The sequence below is a fragment of the Crocuta crocuta genome, unplaced genomic scaffold (assembly GCF_008692635.1).
Source record: "Crocuta crocuta isolate KB4526 unplaced genomic scaffold, BGI_CrCroc_1.0 scaffold193, whole genome shotgun sequence".
Classification (NCBI taxonomy): Eukaryota; Metazoa; Chordata; class Mammalia; order Carnivora; family Hyaenidae; genus Crocuta; species Crocuta crocuta.
The window spans coordinates 7,851,964-7,875,979 of NW_027529624.1; the positions used below are offsets into that span (position 1 = coordinate 7,851,964).

The 24,016-nt window shown below is 49.3% G+C and overlaps 1 protein-coding gene across 1 annotated transcript in view; it reads right to left on the reverse strand.

Moving 5' to 3' along the window:
* FAM227A (family with sequence similarity 227 member A) overlaps positions 1 to 24,016 on the reverse strand; it is a 66,251-nt gene that overhangs the window by 24,175 nt on the left and 18,060 nt on the right. Inside the window, exons 7-12 of the mRNA XM_077761982.1 lie at positions 20,937 to 21,044; positions 20,341 to 20,445; positions 18,359 to 18,482; positions 12,437 to 12,544; positions 10,352 to 10,431; positions 2,177 to 2,255 (exon numbers count right to left, since the gene is read on the reverse strand). Coding sequence (XP_077618108.1) covers positions 2,177 to 2,255; positions 10,352 to 10,431; positions 12,437 to 12,544; positions 18,359 to 18,482; positions 20,341 to 20,445; positions 20,937 to 21,044 — 604 coding nt within the window. The remainder of the gene's footprint in view (positions 1 to 2,176; positions 2,256 to 10,351; positions 10,432 to 12,436; positions 12,545 to 18,358; positions 18,483 to 20,340; positions 20,446 to 20,936; positions 21,045 to 24,016) is intronic.

Consider the following 24,016-nt stretch of genomic DNA (forward strand, 5'->3'; position numbering starts at 1 on the left):
ACATATGCCTACACAGCATCTTCTATGTGGGTGTCCATACCAGCATTCTTTATAATAGCTGCAAAGTGGACAATCTGAACTGAATAAAAATTAAAAGACGATATCCAAAATGTTTGTGAGATGACTCCGTGTGCAGAGGGAAATCTGTAGCATTAAATGTTGATATTAAAAAACACAGATTTTATTTTCAGTTCAAAATATTTTCTTAAAAAAATTTTTTTTAATGTTTGTTTACTTTTGAGAGAAAGAGACAGAGACAGAGTGTGAATGGGGGAGGGGAGAGAGAGAGGGAGACACAGAATCCGAAGCAGGCTCCAGGCTCCGAGCTGTCAGCATGACAGCCCTAGCCTGACGCGGGGCTCGAACCCACGGACCACGAGATCATAATTTGAGCCAAAGTTGAATGCTGAACTACCCAGGTGCCCCCAAAATATTTTCTAGTTCCCTTTGGTACTTCCTCTTTGACTCATGGGTCTTCATGAATTTGAATGTGCAGTTGACCCTCAAACAATATGGGTTGGAACTGGACCAGTCCACTTATATGTGGACTTTTACAGGACAGGACTGTAAATATATATATACATATATTTTCTCCTCCTTATGAGTTTCTTAATAGCATTTCTTTTCTCTAGCTTACTTTATTATAAGAATACAGTATAGAATCCGTATAACATACAAAATGCATGTTAATCACCTGTTTATGTTGTTGGTGAGACTTGTAGTCAATAGTAGGCTATTAGTACTTACGTTTCAGGGGGAAGTCAAAAGTTATACACGGATTTTTGACTGTGTGGCGGGATCAGGGTCCCTAACCCCTGTGTTGTTCAAAGGCCAACTGTATGTTTATATTTTGAGGACTCACAAAGTTTCCTACAAATATTTACCTCTGTTTGGAACCTGGCTGTACCTCTCAATGAGTGCTTCCCAAGTTGTTCTTTTTTTTTTTTTTAATAACAGCTTGATTGAGATATAATTCAGATACTAACTTCTAAACACTAAATACTTCATGTACTAAATTCACTTCTCAGAGCTTCCATTTCTCCATAAAGAAAAGAGGATTGGTTAATTTTGGGGGATAATGATCGCATGTGTGAAATTGTCTGCAATGATATTCATGAGTTCCTGCCCTGTGTTTTCTGAGAGTCTGTATTTGTCTATTTGGCAGCCAATAATTACTGGGCCAAACTGATGGCCAGAGCTGTTTACGCCTCCCCTGTGACCCACAGCCCATGCTCTGAACCACCGACTTCTCAAACTCCCACACACCAAGGCAGTATTTCCCCTGCCCTAAATCACCCCAAGGCCAGGTGCCAACCGGGGACAGCGCCTCCGCCCCGAAGCCCACCGGAGACTCAAACTAGATAATCCCAACCTGTTTACCTTTCATGCCTTGTCTTTTCCAAAGAAATCCCAGTAAAGCCAGTGGCCCAAGCCTTTTCCTTATTCCATTCTGTCTCCTGGCCAACACGGGTGATTCCTCCCATGGCCCTGTGTTTCTAGGATGGCTGTGAGGAGCCAACTTTTCTTTCAATGGCATTGGCCTCTCTGTGTGGTCACTCAGCCTCCTTCATAAATTAACACCTGGACACAAATCAGTTCTTACCTCAACGAATGCTGGGTTTTGTGGGGAGAGGAAGTGGGTGGGAGCAGTAATCATGTCTTAGGTCTCTTTTTCTTCCACTGCGAACAACCTCTCTTCGCCACAGGTATCAGCACTGTGCTGAACTCATCATCGTGAAAGTGGAACTTAATCAGTGTGTGTTGAACTGACAAGATAATTATGTCTTCCCCAAAGACATCCCGTGGTGTCAAGGTCCAGGCTAGAGCCACACGTGTAGACCAGGGTGGCATGTTATGTCTGGACAAACCCAAGGATCTAGGGCTTGTGAGCTCATAACTAAGTCAAACGCCTACATCTCCCTTTTAAGGCAGCTTCTGTACCTTTTTTTTTTAATGTTTTATTTATTTCTAGGAGAGAGAGAGAGAAAGAGACAGCGTGAGCAGGGGAGGGTCAGAGAGAGAGGGAGACACAGAATCTGAAGCAGGCTCCAGGCTCTGAGCTGGCAGTCAGCACAGAGCCCGACGCGGGGCTCGAACCCACGAACCGCGAGATCATGACCTAAGCGAAAGTCGGACGCTTAACCGACTAAGCCACCCAGGCGCCCCGCTTCTGTACCTTTTGTGGCATTCTGTGTTTGTGAGCCAACCTTCTTTGCCACAGGGCCTTTCTCCGTGGTCAAAGTTATACAGGAAGACTTCAGGGGAGGAAAAAGAAAAAAAAAAAAAGAACAAATTGAGTAAAATTGGTTGGGAGAGGAACTAACCATGGTCATGCAACTTCACAGACATTTCTACTTGTTCTTAACAACGTCACACGTGGAGGGAGACCATGCAGCACAGCCTGGGCGCTCAGCCCGCTAACCGGGGCACGTGGCCAAGAGGTGACTGATGCCGCAAACGCAGGTGCTGGGGGCTGAGCAGACTGCGGTGCCAGTCCCGGCCCTGTCCCTCAGCAGCCGCTAAGCTTGGACAAGTCCCTGGACGTCTCGGTTGCCCCGGTTTCCTCTTCTGCTAATGGTGCAAAGCGTGTGAGTGACTGCTCGTGGGAAGTGCTCGGTGAGCATCTCCACCATTGTTCATGCAATCACTCACTGCACCTCCCTCCGGGGACATTTCACTGAGCAACTACTACTGTGCCTATTACTGGGCAGACCCCGAAACCTAGCCCCTTGCCCGGAGGAGCTCCCAGTCTAGCAGGGGAGAGAAAAGAAAATAGATAATTACGCTCAGGGGTGGGCAGTATCACATATTTCTTGGAGAGGTAACGTAAGTTAGGATTAGGTTTGTGTATCAGTGACTCAAAATAACAGTGGCTCAAACTAGGTAGAAAATTTCCCTCCTACGTAACAGTGTGAAGGTACGCAATCCAGGGTCTCTATGCTATTTCTACGGTGGTAAGTCCTTAGGGGCTCTGACTTCTTCCAGCTCATGCTTCCACCTTTCCTGAGATAGGGCACTGGGTCTTAGGGTCCAAAATGGCGGCAAGAGCTCCAGCCATCACATTCACATTCCAGGAAGCAGAATGGGGAAAAGGAAGCAGAGACAAAGGATTCATTCACATGCACTGTTTTTTAAGGAAGATTCCTAGAAACTGCCACATGGCATATCCACTTCTATTTCATTAACTGGATCTTAGTCCCATTGCTACACGTGAATCTAGGGGAGACTAGGAAACACCATCTTTATTCTGGCCGTGTATGTGTGCAGCTATGATTCCAAGGTTCTCTTTCTACAGGGGAGGGGAATGACAGATAATGGGGAACAACGAATAGTCGGCCACAGGCTGAAAGAGCAGACTATTCACGGGAAGTGGGGAATGCTTGATCCTTCCCCGGGGGAGAGCTGGAGGCGACATTAAACAGATGGCCCACCGAGAGGCAGACAAGCAGTCCACCAGCCTCAACAACCACTTTGCTTTATGTAAATACAATATTTGAATGGGAGACTGCTGAGAGGGCTTCCCGTGCCCCGTGCAGCCGGCCGGCAACAGCTACCGAGTTTTACAGTGTCGAAGTAGTTCCCGGGGTGTGTTAGACGGAAAACCCTCCTGGGCTCGATGAAGCATCACGTTCCTTGTTAACAGGCCTCAGGAAGCTCATGCTCTACATGCAAGGAGCCCATGTTGGGAGGGGCTGGGGGGGTCGATGCAGAAAGAGCTGAAGTCAGCTGTGTGGCCTGGGGTAAGCTGTTCACCTCTCTGAGTCTATTGCTTCTGCTGTCAAATAAAGATAATAATTGCCTACCTTGTGAGGATGTCGTAAGGCCCAGAGAGGACACTTCCCCAGGCACTCTGTCGGGCTGTGACCAGCAACCACGCCCAAGTCCTAAGCCAAGGGGACTATTGTGCAGGTGGGAGTAGGCTAAGATTGCCCCGGGGCCCCTCCCCACCACGGTCCAGAGGAGATGGAACTCTTCTGCCCCACGTGGTCACCTGCAGTGACCTCAGATCGCAGGTGCTGAGGGTTCAGCTGTGGGGGGAGGGGGCGGGTGGGAGCCCATTTTTGAGCCAGGGTGAGATTCGATCTGGGGCTGCCCAGAAATGTCTGGGAGGGCAGCGGGCTTCACAGAGCTGGTATGAGCAGGTATGGGCATGAGCTGGAGGAGATGAGGTCATTACTGTTAATGACCTTCACTGTACCCATGCTCTGGAGCTTGGGAAGACTCCGGTTAAAGTGAGCGGACACTCTTGACAGAACATGACTGACCTGGGCCATCCCCTGGCCCTGGACTAAATCTGCTCAGAGTTGCACAACTGAGAGGTGGCATCTCCTTAGAAGGAACTTGAGATCTGCTGGCATGAAGCCAGCGTGTTTTCTTGCCTTTGCCTACGACCCCACGGTGGTCATTCACTCCTAGCTCCCAGATTTTGTCACAGATGCGGACAACTTGGGTAGGACTTGATCTTTAGCCCAGACCTCTTCCTTTAAAGTCTAGCCTTGTAGCTTGAACTTCCCGGGTGACTTCTGCATTCAACGCTTCTCAAAGGCAACTTCAAGGTAACAAGTTCAAAACTGAGCTCTTGATAGCTCCCCCCTGCCCCAAACGCTATGGCTATGCTCTCCCTCTGATGTAAATGGCACCATTCAGATGCTTCTGTCACATCCCGGAAAGCACTCTTGGCTCCTTCCTTTATTCCTGACCCCTCCTCCGCACCCCCAAAGGCACTCATTGAAAGGTCTGGGTCCAAAACACATTTCAGCTTCCTAACTGGCCCTCTGTCCCCTTCTGTTACATGCTCCGTATTCAGACGACAGTGTGATTTTGTAAAAATGTAAACAGGATGGTGTATTCCCTCTATGTTAATGGATTCCTGTGGCACTGAAATTATATCCACACTCCTTGCTATGACCCTCCCAACTGCCCAGGACCTGGCCGCTGCTACTTCCCTGGACTTGACTCCTGCCCCTCTTTCCCACATGGGCTGGTTGACTCCCACACAGGCTGGTTGACTCTCTGGCCTTCTCTCTGTCCTTGAATAGCTCAAGCTGGTGTTGTTGTTGTTGTTGTTGTTTTGGCATCAGGCTCTTTGCACACACGTTCCCTTTTTCCTGAAGCTTCTTCCATTCACTCTTTTAATGGCTGACTCCTCGTCCTTCGGTTCTCAGCTCAAATGGCTCCTTCTGGGGGTGTTATCTTTCACATGTGTGCCCTTCCTTCTTCATATACACAAAACCCATGGCCTGAGGTGAAAGACGTAAGCGACTCCCCCAGCTTCTTTGGGGACTGGGATGCAGACATTCCAGCTACGGTCTACTCTTTAGATGTGCCACACCCACCTTCCAGGTGTAAATGACCAACGTGATGCAGCAATGCCGTGTGGAGTCCAAACATACTCCAGTTTGGGGAAGTCTGTTGACAGGAAAGCACAGCGGAGCTCTGAGCATCCAGCCCCGGGAACGCTGGCCGGGGCACAGCAGGGTACCTCTGCCGGGGTGGGGTGGTTTGGGGCTCGTTCTTGGTGGCCTGGCCTTTGGAACTAACATGCTGGCCCTTCCTGGGGGCGGTGCATCACCGTTTCCCTTGAACACGTTTCTTCCTGAAGGAGACTACTGTTTGTAGGTAAGATGATGACGATTTCTCCTTACAAAGACCTTCTTTAACCGCCTTCTCTAATACTTGTTAAATGAATGAATGACTCCGCCTTTAAAAGGTAGGAGCCCTTATTTATAGCCGAGATTCACAGCAGAAGCCAGAGAAACAGTTAGTGCTTTTTCGTTCCCACTGCATAAACTCCTAACATTGAGAAAGAGGAGGCCAGACTTAAAGTAACGGAACTGTGGACTAGTAGACACACTGTCGCCATCGAAACACCCATTTCAGGGGCGCCTGGCTGGCTCAGTCGCAAGAGCGTCCGACTCTTGATCTTGGGGTCGTCAGTTCGAGCCCCATGTTGGCAGCAGAGATTTAATAAATAAATAAACTTGGAAAACAGGTTTTGAACACAGCCGGCTCTTTCCGCGAGCAGATGGGAAAGTGTGTCCGCCTAAAAACAAGAGAGGGGCTCCGTCCCCACCAGGGAATTCCACTCCTCCATCCTGGCTCACCCAGTAAGACGTCAGCTGCTTTCAAGGTTGGAAAGCCTTTGATTTTTCCTGTTTCTGGGGCAGAAGACTGAATTTTGAGCTGGGTTTCTGAAATAACTGTGAGAAGACTTTATGGATTTTGGTGCAAGGAAAACACATTTGTTTTACACAGTTGTGGCAGGCAGCGCAAAACCACTAAATGACATTTTGATCTTGGTCTCTGAGGGACAGCTACCCCTCTGCCGGGGACATACTTTGTCTCCCTTCTCGAGGGCTGGCACTCACAGGGCACCATCACACACCAAGGACAGGACCAAGGCTTCAGCCGGATGACCTCATTCATGAAGTCAAGGGCTATCTGCTGGGTGTCTTCTTTGTGCTAGGTCTATTCTAGGAGCTGGAGCTAGAGCAGTAAGAAAAGGCCCTGTTCTCGTAGATTTTAAGTTCCTTTTTTTTTTCAAATACTAAAAACTTTTTTAAACCTCTATTTATTTTGGTGGGGGGAGGGGCAGAGAGAGAGGGAGGCACAGAATCCGAAGCAGGCTCCAGGCTCTGAGCTGTCGGCACAGAGCCCAACACGGGGCTTGAACTCAGGAACCGTGAGATCATGAACTGAGCTGAAGTCAGACGCTTAACTAGCTGAGCCCCCCAGATGCCCTGGAGTTTATAGAGGGAGACAGACACTGGACACTACAGAAGTCCCGCAGGAAGAGCAGCAGCCCATGGTAAGCACTGGACAGGGAATTCAATCAGCCACATGATGATGGAGAGTCCCTGGACAGTCAGGACTGGCCTCGCTAGGGCAATGTCCGTGAAACTGGAATCTGGGGGTCAAGAAGGAGCCAGCCCTTCCCTAGAACTCTAAGGAAAGAGTGTTCCAGGCAAAGGTGACAGTTAGTGCGAAGGCCCAGCCGGATACAGGCCTGGAGGGCCCAAGGGCAGAAGGAAGTCCAGAGGGCTGACGTCTGGGGCCGAGGGAGGGAAAGGATGTGAAGAGGCTGGAGGGAGAGGGGGGTGGCAGGATCCTGCTGGGGGTGGGAGNGGAAGCCGCTGGAGGTTTGAGGCGGAGAGTGGCCTCATCTGGGGTCTGTGAGGAGGTCACACTGGTGGCCGTGTGAAGAGTGGGCTGGGGCCAAGGGAGGAGCCCGGGAAGAGGCCGCCGCAGTCAGCCGGGAGCGAAGTGACGCTGGGCGCTGGCCATCAGCAACCTTCTCGCCCCTCGCCAGGTGGAGATCCTCCTGGTGGGGCCTCAGGGGGCAGCTGGATACCCCAGGGTGGGGAGGGAGATTTGGGCGTTGCTGGCATTGGGTGGCATATAAAGCCCGCGGGCCGGATGAGACCACATGGGGAGAATACGTAGGTGGAGGGGAAGGGGCCGGGACAGACTGACTGACAGACAAGACAGGGAGCCAGCAAGGAAGACCGAGAAGGGCCAGCCAGCCGGGAGGGAAGGCACCTGCAAAAGCCTGGCAACACAGAAGCCAAGCAGAAAAAGTGTTTCAAGAAGGTGGGAGTAGGCAACCACGTGACACAGACGAGCGCAGTGAACAGATCAGGGTCAGGGCCGCGGCGGCAGGAGCCGCTGCAATGACACACTGAGGGCAGGAACCGACTAGAGGGCTGAGGCAAGGAGCTGCGGGTGTAGATGAGAGTTGGAGAAGTTCTGGCGGGGAAGGGCAGCAGGAAACGGCAGCGTAGAGGCAAACGCAGGGCGGGTGGATGATGGGAGTGATCAACAGAGTGGGAGAAAATGACGATGCAAGACAGAGGGGCTTCGTCCCGAGGGGGTGAGGTCCAGGCCACCAGCGTCACAGGGTGTGTCCTCCACAGGCACACGGGCAGGGGGTGAGGGTGCACACAGATGGGGGCAGGTGGGGCAGGTGCCTTGTGGTAGGAAAGTGCGCGCCTTCCCGCTGACCGCTTCTCATTTCTCAATGGAGACGCTTCCTGGAAGGTGCTGGGGTGGAGGGCGAGCAAGGGAGGCTGTCCGTGGTGCAAAAATTCTGGAAAGGGAGCTCGAGTGACATGCGGGTTTGGGAGTAAGGGCCCAGGTGAGATGCGTGGCTGTGGATTGACAGGGGACCTGGCCACACAGCGACGTGCGCTACAGTCTTCGTCATGGAGGAAGACGTGCTCACGTCATGCCTGTGGGAACCAAGTCTCAGGGAGGGGAAGGAATTCGGAGGCTACACAGCTACAATCTGAACCTGTGAGAGCGGGCTTCGAACCAGAGACCTGCAAGTGCCATGGGGATGTGGGGACTTTGCAAGGAGCGCTGCATTGCCAGTTTAAAGAACGTCCTTCTCCACATCCTTAAATATCCTTCCTGTCCTGTTTTCTAAAATTGATCATCCTGAGAATAGAGCCTTTATTCTGCTTTACAAAAGAAAGGCACACCCTTCCCCCACTCCAAACATCGGGTGAATGTTGCAGGGTGAAAACACCCCCAACTCTGTCCCAGGCAAAGGGGCAAGTCTGGTCTAACACTGAATCACGCCTCATATGCTACTTACTAAGAATGAAGGATGGCATTCGAAATGAGGATGTTGGTCTACAGCTTAAAGACTGGTTGGGGCACCTGGGTGGCTTAGTCGGTTAAGCGTCTGACTTTCGCTTGGGTCATTATCTCGCGGTTCGTGGGTTCGAGCCCCACGTCGGGCTCTGTGCTGACTGCCAGCTCAGAGCCTGGAGCCTGTTTCAGAGTCTGTGTCTCCCTCTCTCTCTGACCCTCCCCTGCTCATGCTGTCTCTCCCTCTCTCCTAGAAATAAAAATATTTAAAAAAAAATGTTAAAAAAAAAAAAGACTGGTAGCAGTGGGGGCGCCTGGGTGGCTCAGCTGGTTAAGCATCTGACTCCTGATTTCGGCTCAAGTCATGATCTTCCTGGGGTGAGCCTCTCTGCAGGCTCTGTGCTGACAGCAGGAAGCTTGCTTGGGATTCTCTCTCTCCTCCCTCCTCCCTCTCTCTGACACTTCCTTGCTCATGGTCTCCTTCTCTCAAAATAAATAAAAACTTAAAAAAAAAAAGATCAGTGGCAGAGACAGCCAGGATCATAGGAATGACTGCATAATTCTGTAAGTGTTCTGAAGGACGGAGCTCTGAGCACATAGAACAGGGAACCAAGTGCAGACCAAGGTCAAGACTGCTGACCCTGAGGACAAGGGCTTCAGCCAAGGTAGAAGGATGAGTGCATGTCCCCTGAATCACGGGGGCAACTCCTTGGACCAAGAGCCAGAGGGTAAATGTTTTCAGCTCTGCAGGCCACGAAGTCTATACCACAACTACTCAACTCAGCCATCACAAGTGCAAAGGCAGCTGAAGACAATAGTCAGCCAGGGACCGTGGCTGTGTGCCAGTAATGTCTTACTTACAAAAACGGGCAGCAAAGGGCCTCCTTCATTGTTTTCCCAGCTTTCTGGAAAAAGTAGGCCTTGCTCAGTAGCGGCTGTGTTTGGTTGGTTTCGTGTTACCAGTGGGAGGAGAGGCTGACGGGGATGGTGGATGGTGGCGGTGGTGGAGGGGGCTGGCCTGGGACGAGATGAACGACAGCTACAGAGGCCGGGGCTTGGGAGGGGCTGGGATGTCCACAAGGAACTGAGGGAACACCCCTGCAGCGGGAGCCGCGAGGGCCCTGGACAGTGGAGACGGGGCCGGGAGGACATGGCAGGGCCGCACACGTCAGTCTACTCCAAGGCAAGAGGAAGCCTTCTGCCGTTTGGGAGGTAGTTTTCCTTTGGGCTGGGGGAGGGTGTTTAAGGCAGGGGGGAGTAGGGTGGGGCCAGGGGGTGACATATGACATAATTAGGTCTGCGTTTTGAAAGGACTGCAGGGGATCCAGGCTCCTCCGGGGAGCCTGAGGGAGCAAGGAGCCTGCTGTAATATGAAGGAGCTCAAACCAGCGTGTAGGTAGGGAAGGGGAGAGGAGGGGAGAGAGGAGTGGTGCTGGAGCTGCCTAGGAGGGAACATCACAGGACACAGAGGGGCAAGCAGGTGTCAAGAGGACAGCCAGGTGTAGGTACGTGACAAGCACTGATAGGGAGGAAAAGACAGAAAGGCACCTTGAGCTGAACCTCCCACTTAGAGACCATTTCCTTACCCTTCACCTCCCAATCACTGCACTTCTGGGGTCACCCTTTGGTGCTCTGCTCATGCCCACAGATGTAGAGGGCCACCAGCACCCCTCCCCAAGATGATGGGTGGGGAGTGCAGAGATGTGGAACCAAGTGGAAGTCATTAAGCATTTGGGGTCTGGGTCTGTGCTCTACTCACCTTCGGGCCCTGGACTTCCTTTCTCTGGGTAGCCCTCTGAGAAGGGCATCTCTTAGAAGTGAACAAAGAAAAATCTCTTCCTAGGGAGGAGACAAAGTTGTGCTTCAGTTCCTTCTTGTCCTGGAGAGGACATCGTAGACCAGGAGTTTTGACACAGTCCCCTCCCTGGAGGACAATAGACCTCAGGCAAAGCAGAGCCCCCCAGAACCTCTCAGTCATTCCACCTGTTGAGTGACCATGGACAAGTTACCTAACCTCTCTGATCCTGTTAAAGGCTTGAATACCAACTACCCTGCAGGGCTGGTGAGCCACTTGAAGTAAATAATGTATGCAGAGCCCAGTACACAGGGCCAGCCCTCAACCCTTATGAAACAAAAAGTACTGGCTTCCAAAGAAAAACAAAAAGCTCAAAACATCAACACGAATGCATGTTAGAATAAACCCTGAAAAAAGCAACACTCTATCCACCTTGTAGAGTGTCATTAAATTTGAAGACAGTTTACAGGTTAGATGGTGTTCGCTTTGAAACTCCTGTGTGTCCACAGGGATTGCTGGGGAAGCGGACGTGTTGAGTGGGTCAGTGACCGTAAATACACTTCTCTGATGCCTGCCAGTCTCTGAGGCCTAGACCAGTGCTTTGCAGACTGGACAGCGCCTCTAGAGCCCTGGGGGGACCACCGCGGAGCCCACTGCCACCGGGCTAGAGACGCGGACACGGCTGGTCCTTCTAGGCGGCAAAGGAGCGGCTCTGCACAGACAGGAGGCCCCCCTGTGGTGGGGACTGTACTGCCTCTCAGGGGGCCCCTCTCCCCTGCTGAGGGGCCTCACGGTTCACTGAAGGGGGTAGACTGAATGGGGAGAATGGTGTCACTGGCCACAGTGGCCACAGGCCGAGGAAAGTAGGAGGCTGATTGGCCTGTCTGGGCGAAATTCTGGCCCCCAGCTGCGCAGGGGCGCCTTGGGCACATGAACCTCTCTGCCCCTCACCTCCTGCTGTGGGACGAGGGCAACAGGCTCTCTAGCAAGGGCAGAGGAGGGTGAAACAAAATAACACACGCTGGCTGGTGCAGAGGAGAGTCCGTATGCGATAGCATTATTTTCCCTGCTAATTGTGCCCAGACTCATATTCTTTACAGTATGAATGGTTTTCACCACATTTGAGGAAAAAATAATTGTCTCACTTCTATCCTCCACTTCCAAAGGGTCCTGGGTGTGTTTCATGAGTGGGATGTTGTCTACCCCCTGGGTCCTACTGACCTACTCAAGATAGGGCTTTTCTGCAACCCTGGGGTGCCCCGTGGAAAGGGGAGACCCCCCCCACTGGAGAAAATCTCCGCCTAATCCAATAGTGTGTCTCTCTGGCTTTGCGGTCCTGTGTGTGAATCCTGCCTCGGCCACCTGTGGGCTGGTTACCCAATGTAGACCTATCTCAGCTGCCATGCATCTGAGTCTTCTCACATGCTGTTCCTTGTGCCTGGAACAGTAATTCTCCCCTTCACCTGTCTAAAATACACATCCTTCAAATCTCAGCTTCAATGCCACTTACTGACCCCCTCAGGGCTGGACGGGGCGCTCTCCCCGTGCTGCCTCAGTGCGCTGTAAGCCCCACCACAGTGCCCCGTCCACGGCAGCGTCACTGCGCTGCCTACACTCCCCCTAGACTCCGCTGCGGGGCTGCACTTGCCTGGCACACAGTGCTCTTTATGTGTCTGTTGCATGCAATACGTAAGTGGGCCTCAGGCAACTTGCTTCTCTGAACTGTACTTCCCTCATCTGTGAAATAGATTTAGCATGTACTTCAGCTGGTTGTTGTGAGGGGCCTGGCTCGGAGGCGACACCCAGTAACCGGCAGCCATCATTAGAATACAGAATTCTACCCCTGCATCCCAGCAATTATGTTGCGCTTACTGTAACTACACCCCGAACATTCGCATTTCAGTCTTTTGGTGGCCGTTTAGGGGGCGGAGTGGGGGGAGCATGAAAGGGAACCTGGCCCGAGGACCTCAATACCTGCCCTGCCCCAACTAGATGACAGGCTGGATGTGGCAGGGCCACGGGGGCCTAAGTCCACAAGTGGTACCTTACTCTTTAACAGTCTTTTTCTCTGCAAAATTAATTCTTCTCTTCGGGATCGCTCTGGATCTAGTTCCGAGTAGTCCCAGCTGTTATAGCTCTGTAGGCAAGGGTATATACCTAATAGAGAATGAAGGAGGATCATGAAAACCTGCGTAAAAGAGAAAGGAAGCAGAAAACAGAGGCCAGAGCCCCTCCCCCAGGTGCCCCTGCTGGTCCTAGGGAGGCGGGGCTTCTAGCATTAGCCCCGCCCTACAGTGGCCCTGCCTTGGCTGAGCCACTTCCTCTGTAGGAGGCTTTGGTACCTGAAAACAGAGATGGTGGGGCACCTAGGTGGCTGGCTCAGTGGGTTAAGCATCCGGGTAAGCGTCCAACTGCGGCTCAGGTCATGATCTCATGGTTCGTGGGTTCGAGCCCCGCGTCTGGCTCTGTGCTGACAGCTCGAAGTCTGGAGCCTCCTTCTGATTCTGTCTCCCTTTCTCTCTGTAACCTTTCCCCCTTGTGTGTACTCTCGCTCTCAAACATAAATAAACATTAAAAAAAAAAGTAAAAAAAAAAAAGAAGCAAATGGAGATGGTGAAGTTCACCCTGCTTTCCAGACAGTATGAGTGTGAAGATCTGATCAGATCCCGTGTATACAGATGTGAAGGGTTTGTAGTCTTTGGTTTTTCTGCCCATCTCCTCTGCTCTTGCTGGACTAGGAGCTCCCTGAGCGCAGGACCTGGGTCTTACTCACCTTTGCACCTCCAGGGCTGGGCACTGGACCGAGCACATAATAAAGAGGTGCTTCGTAAGTATTAGTTCAACATCTTATCACACTTAGCTAAATCCCAGAAATGGGTTCTCCCTAAATATTTGATGGTGACATTAATGGGGCTAATGCTTTTCTTGTAAGAAAACCATATGCTCAGAGTCTTGGCTTCTTGGAACCTGAATGGTAAGGCATTAGAGGGACTCTGCTTTCTCCCTCAGTTCTTTGGTTTAGGAAGGAAAAGACCAAGATCTACTTGAGGAAGTTTTGAACACCTGTGCACAGATGCCATCTCCATTGGACAAAGTAAGTGGACAGGGGGTTTATTGCTGGGAATGGATTAGGGGAAGGAGGCACACAGTCATGGACAAAATGGGGAATAGGAAGGAGGAACCGAAGAAAAGAGTCAGAAGATGAGAGGCCAGATGTCAGTGGTCAAGACCAGTGGGACAGCCTGGATCTGAATGCCTGCTCCTCCATTTGTTGGCTGCAGGACTTCTTTGAGTCTGCATATGCTAAGGGGATTAAATGGGTGTGCAGAAAAGACTGAGCAGGCCCGAGGCTGCTCTCCTTGGAAAAGCTTGCTTGTGAGGTAGGCCTCTGGCTAGCACCTGCAAGTTGTCTGGTAAACATTTCTTTACACTGATAGAACTTTCCCTAACTACCCAGAGGAAGTGGGTAAATCCCTGGAAGTGTACAACCTACTAAGACTGAATCACGAAGCAATATAAAATCAGAACAGACCAATAATGAGTAAGAAGATTGAATCAGGCAGCAAAAACCTCCCAAATAAAGAAAAGCCCAGAACCAGATGGCTTCACAAGTGAATTCTATGAAACACTTAAAGAATTCACTCCAATCTTTCTCAAACTCTTTCAAGAAATTGAAGAGGAGGGAACACTCCCAAACTCATTTTATGAGGTCAGCATTATCCTGATACCAAATCCAGATTAAGTATGCTACAAGAAAACTACAGACTAATATCCCTGATGCATATAGAGGCTAAAAGTCTCAAGAAGGTACTAGAAAACTGAATCCAGCATCATTTTAGGAGGATCATACACCACTATCCAGTGAGAGTAATCCCTGGAATGCAAAGATGGTTCAATAGCCACAAATCAATCAATCAATGTAATATGCCATGTTCATTGAAGGCAAGATAAAAATCATATGATCGTCTCAATCAATGCAGGGAAAGCATTTGTCACAATTCAACATCCTTCTGTGATAAAGACACTCAACCAAGTGGGTACAGAAGGAGCACACCTCAGTGTAATAAAGCCCCCATATGATAAGCCTGCAGCTAACATCATACTCAATGGTGAAGAAAAGCCTTTCCTCAAAAACCAGGAAGGAGACAAGGGTGGCCCACTCTCACTGCTCCTGTACAACATAGTACTGGAAGTACTAGCCAGAACAATTAGGAAAAAAGGCATCCAAATCAGAATGGAAGAAGTAAAATAATTTCTGTTTGCTGATGACATGATCTTGTATATAGAACAATCTAGAGTCCACCAAAAAAAACCTGTTAGAATTAATAAATTCAGTACATTTTCAGGATACAAAATCAACATATGAAAGTCAGTTGGGTTTCTATACATTGACAATAACCTATGTGGAAAAAAAAATAAAGAAAACAACTTCACCCACAATAACATCAAAAGCAATGACATGCTTAGGAATAAATGTAACCAAGGAAGTGAAAAATCTGTACATTGAAAACAGTAAGACACTGATGAAAGAAATTGAAGAAGTCACAAATCAATGGAAAGATATGCTGTGTTCATAGATGGAAAGAATTAATACTGTGAAAACATCCATACTACCCAACCAAAGACATTTATAGATTCAGTGCAACCTCTATCAAAATTCCAATGGTATTTTTCAGGGAAGTAGAGAAAACCATCCTAAAATTTGTGTGGCTCCATGGAAGACCCTGAATAGCCACAGCAATCTTGAAAAAGAACAAAGCTGGAGACATCACACTCTCTGATTTTAAACTCTATTACAAAGAGTTTACAGTAGGGGTGCCTGGGTGGCTCAGTCGGTTGGGCGGCCGACTTCGGCTCAGGTCATGATCTCATGGTTCATGGGTTCGGGTCCTGCAGTGGGCTCTGTGCTCACAGCTAGCTCAGAGCCTGGAGCTTGCTTCGGATTCTGTGTCTCCCTCTCTCTCTGACCCTCCCCTGTTCACGCTGTGTGTCTGTCTGTCTCTCTCTCTCTCTCTCTCAGAAACAGACTAAACATTAAAAAAAATTTAAAAGAAAAAGAAGAGTTTACAGTAGAGTTTCCATTACAATAGAGTTTGTCTATTACAAAGAGAAATCAAAATAGTATGCTACTGGCATAAAAACAGACACATGGATCAATGAAACAGGACTGAGAACCCAGAAATAAACCTACACATATACGGCCAACTAACATTTGATAAGGGAGCCAAGAATATACAAAGGGGAAAAAAATTTCTTCAATACATGGTGCAGGGAAAACTGGACAGGCCCATGCAAATGAATGAAACTGAACCCCCTATCTTACACCGCCTACAAAAATTAACTTGAAATGGATTAAGGACTTAAATGTACGATCTGAAACCATAAAACTCCTGGGAGAAAATATACAGAAAAGGCTCTCTGACATTGGTCTTGGCCATGACTTTTTGGCTATCAACAAATGGGACTACATGCAACTAAAAGGCTTCTGTGCAGCAGAACAAACAATAACATGAAAAAGCAACATATGGAATAGAAGAAAATATTTGCAAACCATATATTTGCTAAGAGGTTAAATATCCAAAGCATGTAAGGAACTCATAGACTCAATAGCAAAAATAATAATAAAAATAATGACAATCTGATTCAAACGGGCAAAGGACGGGGCGCCTGGGCGGCTTAGTTGGTTGAGCGTCTGACTTCAGCTCAGGTCATGATCTCATGGTTCGTGGGTTCGAGCCCCACATCTGGCTCTATGCTGACGGCCAGCTCAGAACCTGGAGCCTGTTCTGGATTCTGTATCTCCCTCTCTCTCTGACCCTGCCCTGCTCATGCTGTCTCTCTCTCTCTCTCTCTCTCTCTCAGAAATAAATAAAACATTTTTAAAAAATGGGCAAAGGACCTGAACAGATATTTTTCTAAGGAAGACATGGCCAACAAGTATGTGAAAAGGCTCTCAACATCACTAACCAACAGGGAAATGTAAATCAGAACCCCACTGAGATATCACCTTACACTTACTAGGGTGGCTATGATCAAAAAGACCAGAGGTAACACATGATGGTAAGGATGTAGAAAAAGGGAAAGCCCGTGCACTGTTGGAAGGAATGTCAATTGGCACTGTCACTATGGAAAATGGTATGGAAAGTTCCTCAAACAATTAAAAATAGACCGGCCCTATGATTCAGGAATCCTACTCCAAAGGAAACGAAATCACAGCCTCCAAGAAATACCTTGGCTCCTGTGTTCCCTCCCGCATTATTCACAATAGCCAAGCCACGGAAACAGTCTGAGTGTCTGCCAATGGAAGGATGGATAAAGAAAATGTGGCATCCATATACGCAATGGAATATTACTCAGCCATAAAAAAGAAGGAAAACCAGACAGCACGGATGTACCTTGAGGGCATTATGCTAAGTGAAATTAGGCAGAGAGAGAGAAACACTCTTACACGATCTCACTTACAGGTGGAAGCTAAAAAGCCAAACTCACAGAAGCAGAGAGTGGAATGGTGGTTGCCAGGGGCTGGGGGGATGGAGGGAACGAAGAGATGTTGCTCAAAGGGGGTGAAGTTCCAGCGAGAGGAGGAACGAGCCCCGGGGATCTCCCGCACCGATGGCTACAGTTAACACTACCATGTTGTGTATCTGAGCGCTGCCATGAGAGTAGCTTATGTGTTCTCACCGTAACAGCAACAGAATGGTAATTATGGGTGATGAAGGATGTGCTAACTGACCTTATTATGGTAACATTTCCCAACATATACACGCATCAAACCATCACTTTGTACCTCTTAAACATACACAATGTAATGCATCAATTATGCCAATAAGGCTGGGGAAAATTTTTGTCCTTAACTGGCAAGCATGGCTCCCTGTGTCTGGCCTGCCTGTAAAGCAATGCGGCTTCCGCTGGACACCTGAATTTTGGTCCATGGTAGACAGAGATGCCCACGTGACCAGCCCCCAGTATGAAGCTTGGGTGCTGTGTCTCTAGTGGGCTGGGCAGACACATCACACACGTTGCCGTATTTTTGTTGCAGAAGGATGAGAGCGTCCGGCCTAACTGCTCTTGGAAGGGAGAGAGCATGAGGAAGCTTGCACATGAATTCCTCCAGACCCTGCCTGTCTTTTCCCTTAGGAATATTCCCTGGCTGGGGGCACCTGGGTGGCTCAGTCAGTTGAGCATCTTCACTTCGGTTCAGGTCATGACCTCGCGGTCCGTGAGTTCGAGCCCTGCGATGGGCTCTGTGCTGACAGCTCAGAGCCTGGAGCCTGCTTCCCATTCTGTGTTTCCCTCTCTCTCTGCCCTTCCCCCGCTCCTGCTCTCTTTCTCTCAAGAATAAATAAACATTAAAAAAATGTTTTAAAAATTCCTTGGCTGTGTATCCTCATTACACTGCCATAATCATGGCTGTCAATACACCTGCATGCTGAGACACGTGAGTTTTCCTAGTAAATACCCTAATGCGGGAATGAACTTGGAGACCCCCAAAACAACAGGAAATGTAAAAGAGTGCCTGCTTAGCGCAGTACTTAGGACACAGGAACCTCTCAATAGGTAGGAGATTTTAAGGACCTTAGGAAACATCTAGGTTGAGAGGAGGGGAGTGAAAAGGCGTGAAAAGCAAACATCAGCCTGGGCCCTGTGTGTGCAGGAGGGACAAGGCGACGACAGCTGCGTCGCATGGAGTCACAGCGGGGAGGGAGGATGGGGTCGTCCAACCAGCACGCGCTTTGGGGTGGCGAGTTCTGCGTCCGTCAGCCCCCCGCACGAGGCCATCTGACGGGGCTCTGCTGAAGCCTGCTCCCTGCGGATGCACCGGGCACACAGAGGGGCCTCGGAACGTCCCAGAGCTGTTCTGCGGAAGCTCCTTGGGGCTCTAACCGTACACCTGTGAGAGGAAAGGACGGCTGCCTGACCCAGGCTGGGGGCGGAAATCACGATCCCCAGGCCACGGCAGCCTCCCCTTACCCGAAATCCACAGGCTCATCGTGTTGCAGATGTCCGACTTGAATTCATGCGTGTTGAACCAGGACTGCGGGAAGCAGCAACAGAAGCTGGTGTACAGGGCTTTACTCAGAAGTGATGGCAACTTCTGCGGGGGGGCAGGGGGGAGGGGCAGCAGGGGTGGGGGAAGAGGAAGCGGAGCTCAGGCCACGTTCTGGACATTTCCACACCCAGAAATGAGCCCCTGACCGAGGAAAGGATCTGGGATAAAACTCTCTACCTGACACCGTGCTGCCTTCCATTCATGGGGGTTTCCATGTGTCATTGGCCCACATCTTGGTGGACTCCTTACCCTACTTGGGGACCCCACCTCAGACCTCAGGCCATGCTCAGGCCACCAAGCTCCCCCTCTCTCATCCCCTCTGCACGTGGTCTGTGGCTCAGTCCCTACTCTGCCACCTCCAAAGAGTAGCCCAGATGGCAAGATACATTTGACCCACCCATCAGGGATTACAGGAAGTACTACTGTTCTTTTATTTTTTTCCCTTCCCGCGCGTGGAAGGGTTGTTCCCTCTTACCTATGGTTCAGTTCAAATTATACATTTCTGTCTGGCTTTGTTCATTTACCAGTATAGTATAAGTGCTTCCTCAGGTTGTTATAAACTCCTTGGGATTTCTTTTCCCCCACCAGTGAACTTCATAATATTGTGCTGAATAGGCATATCAATGTTTACTTCAACACCCCCCATCGGTGGATATTGTCTGTGTCTGGCACATAACAGGCAGTCAAAACTTTGTTGAATGTGTGAGTGAGTGGAAGCAGTTTTCCCTGAGTATTCGATGATGACCTCCAGAAGATGGAATCATGATAGTGGTTATGGCAGCTATGATACGTGGGGGAGCTTATCGTGTGCTGGGCAGTATGTCGGGTGCCTTACAAACATCATCTCATTTAATCTTTGGGACAACTCAGTGAGCGAGCGTGGTGTTACTATCTCCATTTATGGATGATGAAACCTGGGCACAGAAAATCTAAGTGACCGGTTAGGCAGACATTTAACTAGCGTAAGCGCCATGTATCAAAAATATATCAATTCACTTCTCCCTCAGATTGTCAGAGTATCATTTCCCTAGATCCTTCACAACCCTGGGAATTAATTCTTTTCAATCCATGCAATCCAGCAGGTAAAAAGGGGCATCAAACGGTTTTTGTGTTAATTCGTATGTTTGACGATTGTTAAGGGAGAACTTTTTTTCCCATTTGTATTTCTTCCCTGATGAATTTCTGGTTTATGTACTTTTGTCCGCTGGTCTACAGGGGGTTTCATTTTTTTTCTTATCGATTTGTAAGAGTTCTTTTTTTAAAAGTGTTTATTTATTTACGCAATTTCCACACCCAATGCGGGGCTCGAACTCATGACCCCGAGATTGAGAGTAGAATACTCCTCCAACTGATCCAGCCAGGCATCCCTGATTTGTAAGAGTTCTTCACATTGTGTGACATATATGCTCCGTGATTTCTGCAGTTTCTCGTTTGCCTTTTGACTGTGGTAATTTACTTGTGGAGTTAAATCAGTCTTTGTGAATATATGTATATTCATACTTTTTAATTTTAAAATCACATGCTTATTTAAATACTACAGGAATATTTAAAGTAGAAAAGGAAGTCTCTTACAACCTCATTCCCCAGAGATAATCATTGCTAAGAGATGGATAAGTATTTTTCAAGATTTTTTTTCTATTCATAGGCACACATACATATATACATATACATGTTTAAATACAGAGTTCTATAAATTTCTTTGCTTTCTACTTAAGTAAAATATACCATATATAGATCTACCTTATTTTTTTATAACTGCGGCATTACAAGTCTGTGTAGGAATATAGCACCGCTTACTGATTATTCCCTCATGGAAAGAACGTTAAGGGCATTCCATTGGCATTAGAAGTGAGGCGATACCTAGCGTGATTTTTTCCCCCTCCAAACAGGGGATGATGCTCACTTTTAAGAGAGCCTCTTCATAGTGGGACTTGGACTCCTGCAACAAGAGAGAGGCGTAGTGTTGGGATATCCGATCAAACAGCTCATTCTGGATCTCTCTGTTCGGCTACCAAGAATGAGAATGGAGAAGGAATTGCTGGAGCCTCCTGATGAAACGGTCAAGGGCTGAGATTCTTTAAATACGTACTCCCCTCATGTTTTGGAATCTTATTCTAGAGATGTTTAACCTCCCATTATTAATGAAACAGTACACAGATCTTTATAGAATTTATAAAAAAGATATATACATAGGGGCAGATTGTTGAAGAAAGCGTCCAAACTCTGGGGTCGGAAGTCCCAACTCCGCCCCCGGCCCTGTGCTTGACCAGCCCTGTGTCAGGGACCAGTTCCTGAGGCTCAGGGCACCATGGGGACATTGTGCAGTGTCTGAGGCACAGTGTGGATGGGCGAGGCACGGGTGGGGAAGGGAAAGGGTGGCAGACGGGACTGCAGGGGTGCTCCGGAGAATCAGAGAGTCTTGCAGCCCCCGTTAGAGAGGGTAGGGTTTATTCCATCAGAAAAATAATTTAAGCAAGGGAGAGAAGCAGGCTGATTTGCATTTCCCTGGTTCCTCTCATGAAAAATCCACCAGAAGCTATCCAGCCACATGGCTTTTGGAGATGGAGAAGAGAGAAACTTCTTTAATTCTCTATCTGAACAGAAAGACTTGAAGAAAAAAAAACACAACAAAATTCACATGATTATTGCTGCTGTTTTTGAAAAAACAACTTTTCGTTGTTTCATTGTGGCTGCGGAGCCACAACCAGATTCATAATCCTCTCCATTCAAAAAACCCGTCTTTCCTCCTACATTCCACAGCTTGTTACTGTTATTAATCACACATTTCTCCCCCTCCCTCCCCCCNAAAAAACAAACAAACCACTTACCTTTTGAGCGAGTGCAAGCTTTTTGCCTTTCCTTCTACACATACTCATTTAACCACTACGATAATCATACAAGACGTGTGTTACTACTCTCTCCATTTTAAAGATGGGCAAACTGAGGACCAAAGAGCTGGAGTCTCTTGCCCAAAGTGATACAACCAGCCAGTGGCAGAGCAGGCACAGAAATCTGTGACTGTAGGCAGCTGCCCTGTGCTGTCCCCTGCTCCAATCAGCAGCGATCACCAAACACATATGATACAGTGGCAAGTCACAGGACCGGGAGATTCTACTAGGTTCGTGGTGAGTACATGCAATTCCAAAATTAGAATTATCAGTGAACTCTGAGGGGCAGGAAATTCAGACTTCGTTGTAATGCAACACGGTAACCTGACTCTGATTCCAGAGCTACTGTCTTAATAATATAATAATATGTACTGTTGGTTGAATGTTCACCATGTGCACTGGGCTGTGCCCTTCACTCCTTATCTCATTTCCTTTGTCACAAGCTAGGTGAAAGCTACTACAGGTATCCCCAGTTTAAAGAAGAGGAAAGTGAGGATCGGAAAGCTTGGGATTCTTGCCTAAGCTCACAAGGCCCGGGGACACCACACAGGCTGCCTCTTAGCATGATGAAGAGCAAAGAGATCCCACTCCTGCCCCCTGTTGGACACAAAGGGAGAGACTCCTTGGCTCTCCCTTCAGGCCTCTGGAAGCCTCTGGTAAGCGGATAAGTCTCCCTCATCAGCAGGGAGCTCTCTGAGCCCAGCTCTCTGCTTTGTCTTTTTCACCGTTCCTCACGTTTTCCTCAGAGAAAAAGTACATTCGGAGCAGTTCAGAGCCCAGACTTCAGTACCAGACGGCCTGGATTCAAATCCAGCTCTTACGCTAATAAACTCCGTGACCTTGAGCAACGTTATTGAACCTGTTTGTGCTCAGCTTCCTCATCCAGATGCCAGAGGGAAACGGAAGGGCTCCTTGAGAATCTGCCTTTCGCGGGGCGCCCGGGGGTGGGGGGGCTCAGTCGGTTAAGCGTCCGACTCTGGATTTTGGTTCCGGTCATGAGCTTGCAGTTTGTGGGTTCGAGCCTGGTTGGGATTCTCTCTCTCTGCCCCTCCCCAGCTAACATGCTCTCTCTCTCTCAAAATAAATAAACTTTTTTTTTTTTTTTAAACCTGCTTCTTTCTCCTTTTTCCGCTTCTACTCTTGCTAGGACCTGCATGTCCCACTTTACACACGCCTCATAATGCAAATAGTGCCTGTCTTCCTTGTAAAGGACAAGGAGCTGATGATTTCTTTAGAAGAGACAGCATCTAGGGGAGGACGGGGTGAGAATGACCGGACAAGCCGTCATATGTGTGTTCCAGCCCACAGGTGCTACACATCTTGATGCCAAGGCCTCCTGGCTCCAAGGAATCACACTGGGGCCTCTGTCTTTGTTCTAACCATTCCTGGCTGTCTGAGAGGACCCCCCCCCCCACCAGAACACCCTCTTCAGGAAAAACCCCAGACTCTAAACATAGACGACATTCATACCTCTTTCCTTTCTGGGCCTTCCAGACACTCCATCTCCACCTGCCCTCTCTCTATACCGTCAATAACCTCTGTTTTCACCTCCTGCTGGCCTGTGTTTGGCTTCTACCCTGCATGCAGCCGGGGACCCTTGGAACAGCCTGCCGGCATCACGGAGAATAGAGAGGACAGCAATCGACCCTGCCTCTGTGACTGCTGTGATCGTTACATGAGTGACGCATACAAAGGGCTTAGAACAGTGCCAGGCACTTAGGAGACAGTCACTAAAGGTGTGTCAGCTCTTCTTTATTTATCCATGCTCTTGCTTCCTTCCAAAAAGTTCATTCCAGCCCCTTCCACAGCTATTTACTGAGCACCTGCTAGGTGCTGGGACAGTGATGGAGAGTCCCTGCCCCAGAGATGTTCACAGGTAAGCAGACATTCATAACATAGTATGATGGGTGCCTTGTGAGAAGGAATCCCAGGGGCACACAGAGGGGCTGTGGAGCCCAGAGGGGCAGCTAACCTGTGCCTGGCGTACTGGGGAGAGTCAAAATGACCGGATGGGGGCGCCTGGATGGCTCAGTTGAGCATCTGACTTCAGCTCAGGTCATGATCTCGCAGTTCGTGGGTTCGAGCCCCACATCGGGCTCACTGCTATCAGCAAGGAGCCTGCTTCAGATCTTCTGTCCCCACTCTCTCTCTCTTTCAAAAATAAATCAATGTTTTTTAAAAAAAAGACTGGAGGAAGAAGGGAGAAGATACATCAGAGGGGACTGAGACGGTAAGGCAGACAGCATGCCAAGCGGCCGGTGCGGTGATCCAGACAGGAAGGTGTGGGGCCTGAACTTGGCAGCGGCATCAGGAAGGAGAAGGAGATACACGAAAGACAGCAGTTGAATCTCAGTGACTGCTCAGCTGCAGGGGTGAGGGCCAGGGAGGAGCCTGGCTGCTGCTTGCCTGGGAGGCTGTGGTTTCCAACCAGACAGGAGGAGAAGCAGGTATGATGGGTCTGGGGGCCCTCGGGGCAGGAGGCGGGGGAAGATGGGAGTTGGGAGCGCCGCTCGGGGTTTGCAGGTGGTGTCCCCACCCCTCGGGTCTGTGCAGAGGGAGAAGACGGAGCAGAGGCAGGGGTCTTGAAGAACGGGGGCTTGGAAGGCCAAAGCGTGCTACCTGCATAGACGGAGAAGCTGCCACGGAGACCAAGGAAGGACAGAACTGCCGAGCGCAGGAAGTCGCCCTCTG